This window comes from Exophiala dermatitidis, assembly GCF_000230625.1.
Source record: "Exophiala dermatitidis NIH/UT8656 unplaced genomic scaffold supercont1.2, whole genome shotgun sequence".
Classification (NCBI taxonomy): Eukaryota; Fungi; Ascomycota; class Eurotiomycetes; order Chaetothyriales; family Herpotrichiellaceae; genus Exophiala; species Exophiala dermatitidis.
This window is the reverse complement of record NW_008751647.1, coordinates 937,288-950,261: the sequence shown is the minus strand read 5'-3', so window position 1 is coordinate 950,261 and position 12,974 is coordinate 937,288. Positions and strand designations below refer to the sequence as shown.

Below are 12,974 nucleotides of genomic sequence, written 5' to 3'. Positions count from 1 at the left end.
TCTGCGTGTTGATATACATCCGCACCAAACGGCCCCGCGCTCCTCCGTAGACTTGGCGTGATGTGCCATTGAATTTTCTCTGCCCGTCCGATCGATCAGTATCAAAGTCTGAGGACCCCAACCGAGCACTTTACTCCCGTCCAATTCATTATCCGGTTGCATAGAACCAATACAGTAGAATTATCATTTGATATCATCAACATTATCCGAAATACCTCAGCAGCCATCGCCGAAGTTTCTTTACTTAGCTACAACCATGTCGTTCACCAACGATCTCAGCGATTCGTCGTCCTCGTCGGATCCCCTCGACACCATGGACGATGAAGGCTGGGAAGACGTCGAGCCGGATGAGGAATCTGCTACGGTACTGTCGCTTTTTGACGACAAGACATTCCCCGATGCCCGGAGCATGCTGTCCTACAGCCGAGACCAACATGGTTTCGATATCTGGAAGCTGAGGAAAGACTTTGGTGAATTCCCTCCACCACATGCTCACGTATTGTGCGCGCGTTCGTACATGCACAATCGAAACTGACTTATAAATCAATTTGAAGACCTCGATTTTCTCGGCACCATCAAACTGGTCAACTATATCCGGTCAGAAGTCCAGGCCGGCAAAACTCAACCGGATGTGTCGTCCAAGTCGCTCTTCGACGACGACAAATATCTCAAGCCGACCTTGGAGAACGACGCACTGCTGTACAGTCTAGACGATGTTTTTGATGACGCTGGAAGTCTTGGTCCAGCCAGCGAAGTCGAACAACTTCGAGAACAGCTGGCGAACTTGCAATCCCATTTCACTGCATATCGCGAAGAGGTGCAGAAAGCCATGTTGGAGCGATTAGACTCGTCGGAGATGACAGCAGCAGCAACAGGATCATCTACTGACGCCAAATCTCAGCCTGCTGGCAATGCAAACGTCAAAGGGACTGGGTCTGGGTCCGGGTCTCTCGACAACGACTATTTCAAGTCGTACTCGTACAACGGGATCCATGAATCCATGATCAAAGATCGAATCCGGACCGACGCATACCGCGATTTCATCTACGAGCACAAGGACCTGTTCAAAGACAAGGTTGTGCTCGACGTGGGCTGCGGAACGGGTATCTTGTCCATGTTTTGCGCCAAAGCCGGTGCCAAGCTGGTCGTTGCGGTCGACAATTCGGACATCATTGACAAGGCCCGTGAGAACGTGTTCCGTAACGGTCTGCAAGACACGGTCAAGTGTCTGAGAGGCAAGATCGAGGAAGTCACCCTGCCGGTGTCTCAAGTCGACTTGATCGTGAGTGAATGGATGGGATATTGTCTATTGTATGAATCGATGCTTGACTCGGTCATCTATGCGCGGGACAAGTATCTCGCTCCTGATGGCCTGATGGTGCCGTCTCATGCAAGTCTGTGGGTTGCGCCGCTGGCCGACTCCGACTTAAAGGCCTCACACATTGATTTCTGGCGTGACGTTTACGGATTCGACATGAGTGCGATGCTGGAGCGGGTGCATGATGAAGTTGTTATTCGCGTTGTCGACGACAAAGAACTAGCCGCCGACAGTTGCACGTTCCTCGAACTCGACCTGCATAAGACGACGGTGCAAGATCTGTCATTCACCAAACCGTTCAGAACGACGTGGAAGGAAGGGTTTAAGCTGCTCGAAGGGTTCGTGATCTGGTTCGACATCATTTTTGACACCTCTCGAACCAGCGGCGGCTTTAGGCCTGGCATGACGGCCGCCGATGCAAAACAAAAGGGTCTCGTTTCGTTTTCGACAGGGCCGTATTCCGAGTCTACCCATTGGCAGCAGGGGATATTGCTGATCAAGGATCCGAAAGACGAGTTCCAAGCTGGAGAGGTGGTGTGTGGTGAAATCAAGTATGAGAAGAAGGAAGGGCGAGAACGGTCCCTGGAGATCGAAGTCTCCTGGTCGAAAGGAGAGCAAAGCGGCAAGCAGGAAGCCAAGAAGCAGATGTGGGTGCTTGATTGATCAAATGCTTGGATAACGAAAGAGCCAGGGTTCCAACGTTAATGTTGAGGCGGGCTTGGTCACCCAATGAACTCCGCAAAGGCGAGGTTGGCCGACGTTTGACTCCTGGACTGTTTGTTGGAGCTGTTCTGGAATGAAGCTGGAGGTCTGCGACCACTGCCAGGCCACTGAGCATAATGTTTCCACCGGAAAGAGCCAGCTCCTGACCGGACTCTACTAGTCCTACAGATCACAGACGCGCTGTGGGTTTGTGCCAGATACCTGTTCGACATGACCCTGCACTTTAAGTTCTGACAACATTTCATGCAACATATGTATGCATTGTTCAAGGCCGTTCAGATCAGCCTTTAGGTCTACCATATCAGCCTGCATTTGGGCGTGAAATCTTGTGCTAGCCTCTTGTAGCGGTTCCACGGCTCTGCGGATGCCTTCATTTCTCCTATGCCTCTGTTGCCTAAATAATTCAGAAATGGCCGAGATTGTTTGCTGAGGTAGTAAGCCGTCAAGACCAGAAGTATCAATGTCACTATCGTCATCCGAAAGCGTGGGAATGTCGGGAGGTTCTTCAAGTTCTTGGATATCCTCGGGGACTTTGTGAATGACAGCAGGGGCGTCGTTGGGGTTTAATGCTTCAATGTGTGGGTCGTAGTTCCAAGTACTTGTTGTGCTCCGTTTGCTGTGGGATTTGCTGTTCCTTGAGAAGACGTGCAAGACGCTCGTCTCGCTGAGGATTCATCGCGGGGGATTTGTTGTACTACAATACGAACTGTCCAGCAGGAATGCTCTTGTAAATGGAATTATCAAGTTTGGAAGATACGGATGTGAAGCTCGAGGTGCAAGTATATACTTATGAGCGATGGCGGCGCGGGACTAAAAATATATGTATTATATATGCCCGAACGAGTTCTTAGGCAATCCAGTGCTAACAGGGACGGAATTTCGTCGCCCACTGGTCGGCCGCGCGAACAGGCTTAGGTAAGCCGTATTGTAATAAATGGGAAAAAAGAAAAAATTGAGATGGTCACTACGAGGGTCGAACTCGCGACCTTGGCGTTTACCAGGTGTAAACTGATATTAGCACCACGCTCTAACCAACTGAGCTAAGCGACCTGTTGTGATTGTTGACAGGTTTTGTTCTGTACTTAATCATATACCTTACTTTTAAATTGGACCGAACCTATTACGATACGCCAAGCCTATTTTACCCCTCGGAGTCTTCAAATTGCCCTCACTTGCTTGGCACCAGGCCCAATTGCACGCCTGGCTCACAACAGCAATGCCTTCTTCCTGATCCCGCTTCGTACTTGAGTCAGGATGAACTTGCCCATCTCTCTTCCCTACATTGTAGAGCCATTCTTACGCGATTTGGAGACGCGCCAATCGCTACGTCAGTCTCAATGTATGCCCCGTTGCTGGATCCCACGAGACGAACTGAAATTCACATGGGACTGCAGTAGATACACCTCTGGATACCTCGATCAGTTCGCAACCTTTGTAAAGGAAGAGCCAGCACTATGGAAAGTAGTGCGACCGCCTGGTCTGCTCGAGTCACCGATAGCACATCACCTGCATAACCCTTCCTTCCACTCCTTGATCGGGGATTATATGTAGTGCTGTAGGGCGACAGATCGGGGATTATACAAAATCGTTTTTAACCCTTTGCGTATTTTGGGTGGGGGGTTGCGTGGCCGGAGTTGCAGTACTATACTAGTATGCGTCATCCATCGCGTGCCAACCTACAACTTCATTGATCATCGGTCCGTAAGGCACAACATAACATTTCTATCCTGATCTAAACTAAACTATCGGCCGGGCCCAGATCTAGCAAGATCTGCTGCGTAAAAGGTTGGAAGGGCGTTCAACGAAAGAAACATTTCAACACTGGCAGCACAAAGGTACCATCGGACACTCTGGTCACCCGGAGCGACCGTCATTGCACATTGCACCACCAGTCGAACCTCATACCGTCGTTTCTAGGTCTTCCCCTTCCCACTGGCATCAAAGTCAGTCCTGCCTGATACTGTCTCAGATCCAGGAAATCAGAAAGTAAAGATGTCGTCGACACTACAAGACCCCAACCAGTCCGACCAGCCCACACCTCCTCCACCGTCATCATCAGCATCATCAGCATCATCACCATCCAGACCTGAAAAGCTCTACCAAGCCACTCTCAAAACCATCCCTCCAGCCATGTCCGCCCTACTAGCCGAGTACTCAGGCATCCCACCGCAGGAGCAAAAAGCACACATCACGACCGTCCGGGACCGCGCATACGCCACCCATCCGTACCCGTGTCTTGGCCGGTGGCGGTTTCTAGAACTCGATCTCGCCGATCACCCACTATATCGGAGCGAGATACTACCTGCTTTGAGCAGTAGTGAATCAGGTACGTCTCAAACCAGAAATACTACAGATGGATCGTCGACCGCAGCAGGTCGTACTACTATCGACTTTCTTTCCAATTCAATCTTCCTCGATCTAGGCTGCTGTCTCGGCCAGGACATACGCAAACTGATCCACGATGGCGCCGATGCCACTCGTCTCATGGGCGCCGACTTGAATCCCGAGTTCATCGAGATCGGATACTCGCTCTTTCGAGACCGGGACAGGTTCCCCTGGGAGGATCATTTCATTGCGCCCGCGGACGTGTTTGACTTTTCTCCGTCTAGCGAATTGAGTCGACGGTGTGATGGCCGCGTCGGCATTTTACATTGCACAGCAGTGTTTCACTTGTTTGGGCTGGATGAGCAGAAGATGGTGGCGAGGCGGTGTCTGAGGTTGGTGTTGGGGAGTGGTTATGGCAACCATGCAAGCGAGACAGAGAAAGGGGAAGGGGAAGGGAGGGGCACGACGAAAAAAGCATTGATCTGTGGTGGTCAGGCTGGTCATATTCGTGCTGGGGAGTATGCGAGAGAACCGAATAAAAAGTCCCGGTATCGACATAATGAACAGAGCTGGCGCCAGATGTGGGAGGAGGTCGTTGCAGAAGATGATGGTGCTTGGAAGGATCGGGTTGTTAAGGTTGATGTCCATGCCGTTATGGAGGAGAGGACGTTTGGGGATGGTGAAGGGCAGTCTTGGAATCAGAATCAGAGCAGTGGTGGTGCTGGTGGCGTTGAAGGACGGCCGTTGGACTCTCCTACCAATTCGGTCGCGAATAACACGCAGAGACAGATTGGCAGTGTTGAAGATGGGTTCAGATGGATGAAGTGGTGGGCATGGCTTGAGTTTCGATAGAACATAATAGTCCCCAGCGCAGCACTGGAGAATGAGCGGGATACAAGCAGGCGGTTACCTGTTTTGTTTTAGATATATGTAAAGTAAGGTATGTGTGCTTCAGACCAAGCACGCGCGGAATTTGAAACCTTCCGAAGTGACTCTGCATGATCAGTGACCATAGTCATGGGCTGCCCTCAGCTTCACTCCCAAACGAAAGCCGACATGTCGAGGTAGACAGTTGATGTCGAGTAGTAGTGGTGGTGGTAGTGGTTTTGGACCAAGGTGTCGGCTTTTTGGATCTTTGGATTTTTCTAATATTTATATTCAGAAATACAACCACGCACGCCGAATGTCGGTATAAAGCCATCCACCCGGCACACCACACTATCACACTGCGTCTGCTATGCAGGGTGTATGTTGTTTCATCGGCCGGCATAAGCTCGCCGGAACTACACTACTACTACTGCACGTTGCCTGCCGCCGCGTGGGGAGCTGATTGAGGTGACAGGTGGAAAGATTAAAAAGGGGGCAGTAGTCTCTGGAGCCGCGCAGATTGGCATGCATGCATGGTGAGTGACGGACCCGGATGCCACGATGCTGTCACCCACTGCCAGTGCAGGCTGTCCAATGTACAGTGCAGGTTCACTGCTAGTACATTGCTAGATTCCGAGTAGTAGGCATAGTACATAACTGTAAGTGAAATGAGGTGAACGACTGGCATGACGGCCACGCGAGCTTGACAGGCGCGAGGCGACTTCACGACGACTCGTTTTCAATTCTAGAAACTCCAAGCGTTTATATGTTCTCTGGAGGTCTACAGTCTGATCGACGACACGAGACGATCGATGAAGTAACTGTTCGCTACGAGTACCAGTACTCTAATATCCACAATCACTACAGTCGGCAGCAATAAAGCGGAAAAGGAACGGTTCGGTTCACAGCGCCTCATAACCGAGCAGCTTGATCACCGTCCACACTACCAAAAAATATGGCTGCTTCCACGGATCCTCCGGCCCTTCCAGTCGAGGGTGTGCTCTGGGTGACGACGAGTATCATGAACAAAGCACTGTCCCCATCTGTCCTCGACACCTGGTACGACGAGCACAAGGACGACGTACTCAACTGTCCTGGCAACGGCGGCCTCTTTCTGCGGTACAAGAATATAGATCAAACCTCCGATGCATACGTCGACCCTGGCTTCGGCGATCGAATCAACAACAATAATCAAGTCAACCCCGACGCGTCGGAGAAAAGTATCGCTGCCGTGCAATGGCCATACCTTGCCCTGGTCAAGTTGAGCGATTTGAACTGGTTGACGAGCCAACAATTCCTCGACATGCCCAGAGTCTCCAAGGTCTTGCCGCCCGAAGCGGATGGGTCCATGGGCAGCGCATTTAGCTGCTGGCATGCCGGGCTGCGGAGCTATGAGACGATCGCTAGGGAGGTAGCCAATGATAAGGACAGCAGCAGCAGGCCGAAATACCTTTTGAGCGTGCAGACTCGCAACGCGGACGACGCGACATGGGCCGCCCTCGATAGCAAATACACCACCTTACCTGGGTTCCGAGGTTCTGTCAAATATAGGAACGTCAACGGCCTGTTGGAGTATCAGGAACCTGGAGCATTGCCGCTTGGCCTGGCCATCTACGAGTTTGACGGCGAACAGCCTCCGTCTCCGCCGACAACGGACGTGCAGGGTGTTGTCAGATTGGATGTGTGGAAGTTGACACTGGAGGCAGGTGACTTGTCGCTCTGTTTGTAAATAGATCCTGGGGCCAATTTTCTAAACCAATGATAGCGTATGATATGACAATGGACTTGTTAGAACAATTCTGTCGGCAAATTCATCTCCTGGGACAAGGAGTGATATCTTCCAAATGAAGTGGGAGAACCATCCACTGAAAAATGGGCTGATCATAGGAGAAGTGTGCTCTCAGAAGATCGCAGTCGACTGCACCATCTTCTGCGGCGGCCATCTCATAGCGTAACTTATCCTCTACCTGTCATGCGCATCTTGCCTCGCACAACTGGGAAACCATGAAGTTTTTGTACTGTGCCTGGATTTGTCAGGCATGCCAGAGACCTCCCTAACGTCTAGAACCGACACCACGGTCCAAGTCCAACGCCTTACGGTAGATTCCGATGCGGTGAACAGTAAGCTCCCAAACGGCCTACTCACCTGGTGGCCGACAACGTCAAAGAGGCGTAAACCTGGGAAGAAAAAATCTTATGGCATCACAAGAAGGGGCTGCTGGAGAATGGGGACTGGAGAGCAGCAGATCCGACACAAACGACAGACGAACGCCTCCAAGAGGTCCGCCAGTTCACAGAAATGTTGAGGCTTGTGAAGCAGACGGCACTAAAGTCGAGAAGCGATTCATCAGTAGAGTAAGGTGGTAGCTACAATACAGTACTCAACAATGACCTCTGTCGTTTAGCGTGCTTGTGATTGGCGGAGATATCCTTCTCCTTCAGAACGGCCTAGCGCTCAAGCACGGCAATTACTTAGTAAGCCGAGGAAATAAGACGCCGTACTACCTTACTTTGGACCGCCGATCTACTCCGTAACTGGAATAGCGCACAAAAAGCAATGCGTTATAATAAAAAGCCGTCAAATTTCTTTTAAGAAATCACCCCAGTTCCATCTGGGTTCTCATCATCACTTCTCGGCGGCGTGGCCCAATGGCAAGGCGCTTGACTACGAATCAAGAGATTGCAGGTTCGACCCCTGCCGTCGTCAGTCTGAGATTTCTTTTTGTCTTTTTGCATTTTTTTCACCTTTAATCTGATTACCTTGACGAGTTGAGTTGAGTTGTGCAACTGCAACCCTGGCGCGGATGATGTGATGTTTTTTTGTCTACAACGCATGCACGGTTATTACCTAGGTAGTTTACTCGTTGGCATGGGAAATAGCTGGTAGAGTATGGTTCACAATTACGTGCGCCCCAGGCTCCGGGTCCGAACGGCCTTCTGGAAACGGAAAATGGATTATTACTGGTAGATCTTCGTCAGTCAGCCCGGTCTTTACATAGTAGATCTCGCAAGTTCATTACTAAGCAAGCAAACACACCCCTCCCGGCCATCCAGGAATTCTATGGTCAAAGCGGACACCTAGCTTGTCCTCGCGGGTCAAGACAGTCACTCTGTAGTACTGTGTGCATACAGTTATTATTATTATCGTAGGTCCAATTGTGGCCGTTGTCGTCGTTGAAGCTCACTCGAACCCCAATTCTACAAGACTCTTCTCCGCCTTTCGGTTGCACCGATTTCTGGAGAGACATCACTACGATCCTCAGGCCCCTAGATATCGACCTCTCCTCCGCACAACACGGTGCAGTGGCACATCTTTCCTCCATATGGGGCTCCCGCACTGGGGTCAGCACCATATCAAACCGATCAAGCCCCACGCACTCCCAAGCAGTCACAAGTCCATTCTCCCAATCCAAAGCAGTCGAATTACCCAAGCGTCCAGTGGGATCATGGCGAACCTCGAGTCGATGCAAATGCCGAGTTGTGCCTAATAGTATACCATACCTGCTGGGTGGCATGGCAAAGTATTTCTGGATGATAAACCTCGTACATACCTAGGTAGTCCCGAGATTATCTTAATAAAACTGTGCTCTGCTTTTCCGGTTCTAAATTATTTGCGGTGGTCTGAGTTGTTCTTTGGCTTACATTTCCGTAGCTGTGAGGTTAACACCACTGGTACAATCATGGGTGTGATGCTGCATCTTCAACACGCGGCGCCTAGCGCCAGCCATATCGCTGCGGGCCTAGTAATTTTCGGGCTGATCGCCTTGGTTATCGATTATGCGCGGATGCTGATTCTGCGAAGCAAGATGGTAAGTCTTGTCAAGAGCTGAACATGCATATCCAATACAATACTCATCCGCCCTCTGCAGCCCCCAGGGCCGATGCCGTGGCCCATCGTGGGCAACACATTCCAACTGCCCGACGTCAAACCGTGGTTCTACTTCGAAGACCTGGCCAAGCGGTACAAGACGCCCATGATCACCTACTGGATCGGACGGAATCCGACCATATGGATTTGCGATGCGTGGGCGGCGTCCGAATTGCTGGATAAGCGGGCCGCCATCTATTCATCCAGACCCCGGATGGTCGTGTTTGGCGAGCTGGGGACCGGACAATCCAACCTGGTGACGATGTACTATGGCGACCGCTGGCGAGTACATCGAAAACTGACGCATATGGGAGTCGGCCTCCAGCATGTGCGCAGTTACAGTGGTTTCCAAAACAACGAGAGCAAGGTGGTGGCTCTGGAACTGCTGAAAGATCCGGAAGATTATGTGACGTCCTTTGAACGATACGCTGCGTCGGTGGTCAGCATTATCGGGTTCAATCGTCGGATCCGGAGCAAGGAAGATCCCATCATTACCGAAGTCATTGCCGTGATGCAAAGGGCTGCCGAACTGAATGTGCCGGGAAAGACGTTTCCCATGTTGATGGAAACATTCCCATGTAAGATGATACCTCCCCTTGAACATATGCGATACTGATCAACCCACAGTCCTCGCCAAGTTCCCCAACTGGATGGCCCCGTGGAAGTATGGTCTCGGACGCGGCCGTGGCCGAGGTCGGTCGTTTTTCTATGCCCTCGCCGAAGAGGCGGCCAGAAAGAGCGACGGCAACAACACATGTTATTCAACCAAGATTTTTCAGGAGGCGCCCAAGTATAATCTGAGCATGGAAGAGATCGCGTCCTTAGCAGGAAATCTCTTTGGAGCCGGAAGCGACACGTCCAGCTCAACTCTCGTTACCTTTGTCCTGGCGTGCTGCGCGTTCCCGGAAGTGCTGCCCAAAGCGTGGGAGGAGCTGGATCGTGTTGTTGGGCCCTATCGCAGCCCGAATCTGGACGATGACTTACCTTACATTCGTGCCTTTACCAAAGAAGTCTTCCGGTGGCGATCGGTGGCCATCATTGGAGGCCAGCCGCATGCACCCATTCAGGACGACTACTACAAGGTATTTTCCAGCATTGGCTTTCTTGCTTTCTTTTTCCTGACAGCTGCCACAGAACTGGTATATCCCCAAGAACACGTGGGTTCAAGGAAATGTCTGGGCCATTCATCGAAATGAAAACGAATTCCCGGAACCGGACCGGTTCTGCCCTGACCGCTTCTTCAAGGGGCATCCGCTGCATCGACCATTTCCGAACGAGAAGGGTTACATGACGTTCGGCTGGGGTCGACGTGTATGTAGTGGCCAAGGTCTTGCCGAACAAGGCACTTACCTATCCGTCGCGCGGATCCTATGGGGCTTCAACGTTCAAAAAGCTTTGGATGAGAATGGGAACGAGATTCCAGTGGACATCTTCAAGTATACGTGAGTGTGACCGCTTATCTCCCTGACAGATGCAGACTGTGCTGACCGTGCAAACAGCAACGGCCTCAACTGGCGCCCGGAGCCCTTCCAATGCCGAATCACACCGAGAAGTCCCGAGATCAAGGAGACGATAGAACGTGAGGGTCGCCAGGCGCTGGAAGAATTGGCGCAGTATGATGGTGACACCGAATATCGCATGAGTACCTTTTATCAGCAGAACGTCTTGGAGGGGCGTGCATGACGGCTCGCTGGTTCGATCGAAGGATATCAAGTGTGGTGGGAGGTGCAGCACGGTACTTGGGTGACAGTGGTGTAATGAAGCTATACCACAAGTTGAAGTAGATCATCCCAACTATATAGCCGATACACAAATCAGCAGCTATATGATTTCCGGGTTCTTGTCCGCGGAATTGCACTCTCACAAGCAGTAGTACAGCTTATATGTGTCGAAACTAGGTCATGTCGTGCGGTCGCGATCGGGCAAGTCGGTTGATGGGCTCACGGGACCATCGACGCGCTGCAGAGGTACGGTAGGGGTAGCGTGCGAGAGGAGGCTGTGCATGCTGTCTTGCCAGCACTACGGTTCGGAGCTCGAGATCAATATAAGAGGCATGGCTGAAGATATCGAATAGCAATTTGAAGGGCTGTTGCCGACGAGTCGTGGTGGTTCGAGTTTTGGTGGGTGCAGTTTGGGCAGAAATATGTGATTATATAATGCGATCTGATGACTTTGAACCACGTCGCTCAAGCAACAGCTTTTATCTCTTGCAGCGGCTGACTTTTCCAAGCCGCGTGTCAAAATGCTCTACAAGTTCTTCATGCATTGACCGCTTACTTCCTGCTTTCGATCAGTTGGCTTGGGCGAGTATGGAAAGGCGTCCTTCGGATCCTCCGCCATGTGATCTCCATCAACCACGACTGGCTATCGTATAACATTTTGCAAGTGTCTGAAAAGTGTTTCAAGGTTATGTAAAATGGCATGCTATATCCGTTGTCACACATGAACCCAAAAGATTGCGGCTGAATTTGGCAACCAAGGTAGGTGATGCTTTATATATCTAACGTCAAAGACAGAGACACGTTGGCGCTCAGATCTCCTCCCTTTATCCATCTATCCTGAACCAGCCAGACCTTTTACGACCAATGCGCAGGCTCTGGAATATCAGTCTGGCACTCTCAGCTTGGCTGGAACCTGTCCTTCGCGCAATGCTGACAGTCTTGCCGGAAAACAACTTTGCGTCGGGTAAATACAGTCCCCACGTAGATAGTCGAGCTCCGTTCCTGCTCACCTTGTCTGAGGATGAGTTTAAGCTCGACAATTGGGAAGAAAGCAAAGGCACATCTTCGCCGTCTGCGTCGTCGGATGGGCAGGGGTCAATATCCTCCTCGGTGGGCTCATTGCATGGCTGCTTACTCTTCGGTTCGAGCAAATCAGAAGCCGGCTTCTGTTCGGATGCACCATGCTTGCCTCGATTCGCTGCAGACTTGAAGCCTTTGGATATCTTCCTGCCCCCAGCCTTCGCATTTAATACGCCCATACTGGCCTTGTCTCTCAAAAAGATTAGCGAGTTACGCGCAGCGTTACTGCCGGCTTTGGATTGGATTGTCAACTTCTTCTCTTCCTGAAGCTCCACAGCCTTGGAGTTCGTGCTACGCATTCTGATGTCCTCGCCTTGCTGTTGGATGGCGGCACGAATCTTCGCAACGAACTCTGCGAGTTCCGGGGAAATGTCCTCACTATGCTCCATCTCAGTGTGGCACGACTTCTGATCGTTGGAATCCACAGATGATCCGTGGGAAGAGACGGCAGTGAGTTCCAGCTCTTCTGCGTCTTCCTCTTCTTCTCGAATAGTCTGCATGGGGGAGATTTTCGATGATACCGACCCTGAACGCCATACCTCAGATGGGTTTCGCGCCGGGTAGACAACCTCGATCGCGGCGGAAAGAGGTGATATCGGAACTGGGCCGCTCATGGTGTTCTCTTGGGGTTTTCCTAAAATCAGTCCTGTCCTCTCGATGTTGCGTCACGATCAAGGCAGTGTATGAGAGGACTCGACAGAACTTATCTTTTGTGTCAGGGTATTTATAGTATCAATACACTATTCTTGGACGAACAAAAAGGTCCATTGTCAACAACAAAGCAACCGCCTGGACAACGTGTCCTCGCCATTGAGCGGTAACAAAGATCCATTATACGCTCGAAGGGACAAAGAAAATGTGTGCTTGGGCAGACTGGGTGGCATTTTCTTGGTGCCGATGTTCATGTTTTGCCATACTACGGCGGCCTATGCGGACTGATGTTGTAAAGTCAACCTCAGATCCTTCTTGATGCAGTCAGAGGGTGTAGCACGGCCTTGAGCTGCGTCAGGCTAGTTACTTATACTCCTGGCGCATGGACAACTTGCAATGCAGAATACGGTACATGTCCAGG

General features: G+C 51.1%; 5 protein-coding genes and 2 non-coding genes across 8 annotated transcripts; 6 read left to right on the top strand and 1 right to left on the bottom strand.

Annotated features, from left to right (window-relative positions):
• Positions 1–41: 41 nt before the first annotated feature.
• Positions 42–2,519, top strand: HMPREF1120_01845 (protein arginine N-methyltransferase 3). Its single transcript, XM_009155872.1, has 2 exons — positions 42–470; positions 555–2,519. Exons 1-2 carry the CDS (start codon positions 257–259, stop codon positions 1,979–1,981), a joined length of 1,641 nt encoding a protein of 546 aa, XP_009154120.1. The 5' UTR covers positions 42–256; the 3' UTR covers positions 1,982–2,519.
• A 480-nt stretch (positions 2,520–2,999) lies between these two features.
• HMPREF1120_09295 lies at positions 3,000–3,091 on the bottom strand. Its single transcript has one exon. It is a non-coding gene; the product is annotated as a tRNA-Ile (tRNA).
• A 155-nt stretch (positions 3,092–3,246) lies between these two features.
• On the top strand, positions 3,247–5,358 carry HMPREF1120_01844. Of its 2 annotated transcripts, XM_009155871.1 has the most exons (3): positions 3,247–3,380; positions 3,436–3,876; positions 4,011–5,358. In XM_009155871.1, exon 3 carries the CDS (start codon positions 4,034–4,036, stop codon positions 5,216–5,218), a length of 1,185 nt encoding a protein of 394 aa, XP_009154119.1. In that variant the 5' UTR covers positions 3,247–3,380; positions 3,436–3,876; positions 4,011–4,033; the 3' UTR covers positions 5,219–5,358. The 2 variants fall into 2 exon arrangements, with proteins under 2 accessions (XP_009154119.1, XP_009154118.1); XM_009155870.1 differs by having other exon boundaries at positions 3,436–5,358.
• A 477-nt stretch (positions 5,359–5,835) lies between these two features.
• On the top strand, positions 5,836–7,108 carry HMPREF1120_01843 (uncharacterized protein). The gene has a single exon (XM_009155869.1). It carries the CDS (start codon positions 6,189–6,191, stop codon positions 6,960–6,962), a length of 774 nt encoding a protein of 257 aa, XP_009154117.1. The 5' UTR covers positions 5,836–6,188; the 3' UTR covers positions 6,963–7,108.
• A 760-nt stretch (positions 7,109–7,868) lies between these two features.
• Positions 7,869–7,940, top strand: HMPREF1120_09294. The gene has a single exon. It is a non-coding gene; the product is annotated as a tRNA-Arg (tRNA).
• Positions 7,941–8,345: 405 nt separating this feature from the next.
• Positions 8,346–10,920, top strand: HMPREF1120_01842 (cytochrome P450). Its single transcript, XM_009155868.1, has 5 exons — positions 8,346–9,042; positions 9,103–9,679; positions 9,729–10,183; positions 10,236–10,543; positions 10,601–10,920. Exons 1-5 carry the CDS (start codon positions 8,914–8,916, stop codon positions 10,782–10,784), a joined length of 1,653 nt encoding a protein of 550 aa, XP_009154116.1. The 5' UTR covers positions 8,346–8,913; the 3' UTR covers positions 10,785–10,920.
• A 378-nt stretch (positions 10,921–11,298) lies between these two features.
• Positions 11,299–12,779, top strand: HMPREF1120_01841 (uncharacterized protein). Its single transcript, XM_009155867.1, has one exon. The coding sequence runs from the start codon at positions 11,687–11,689 to the stop codon at positions 12,167–12,169; it is 483 nt and encodes a 160-aa protein (XP_009154115.1). The 5' UTR covers positions 11,299–11,686; the 3' UTR covers positions 12,170–12,779.
• Positions 12,780–12,974: the final 195 nt, after the last annotated feature.

Excerpts from the sequence above, each read along its gene's own strand:
- HMPREF1120_01842 (XM_009155868.1), top strand. The coding sequence starts at position 8,914 with ATGGGTGTGATGCTGCATCTTCAACACGCGGCGCCTAGCGCCAGCCAT. Across the intron at positions 9,043-9,102 it reads TGATTCTGCGAAGCAAGATG|CCCCCAGGGCCGATGCCGTG; the intron begins GTAAGTCTTGTC and ends CGCCCTCTGCAG. Across the intron at positions 10,544-10,600 it reads GTGGACATCTTCAAGTATAC|CAACGGCCTCAACTGGCGCC; the intron begins GTGAGTGTGACC and ends CCGTGCAAACAG.
- HMPREF1120_01843 (XM_009155869.1), top strand. The coding sequence starts at position 6,189 with ATGGCTGCTTCCACGGATCCTCCGGCCCTTCCAGTCGAGGGTGTGCTC.
- HMPREF1120_01845 (XM_009155872.1), top strand. The coding sequence starts at position 257 with ATGTCGTTCACCAACGATCTCAGCGATTCGTCGTCCTCGTCGGATCCC. Across the intron at positions 471-554 it reads GAAGCTGAGGAAAGACTTTG|ACCTCGATTTTCTCGGCACC; the intron begins GTGAATTCCCTC and ends ATCAATTTGAAG.
- HMPREF1120_01841 (XM_009155867.1), top strand. The coding sequence starts at position 11,687 with ATGCGCAGGCTCTGGAATATCAGTCTGGCACTCTCAGCTTGGCTGGAA.
- HMPREF1120_01844 (XM_009155871.1), top strand. The coding sequence starts at position 4,034 with ATGTCGTCGACACTACAAGACCCCAACCAGTCCGACCAGCCCACACCT.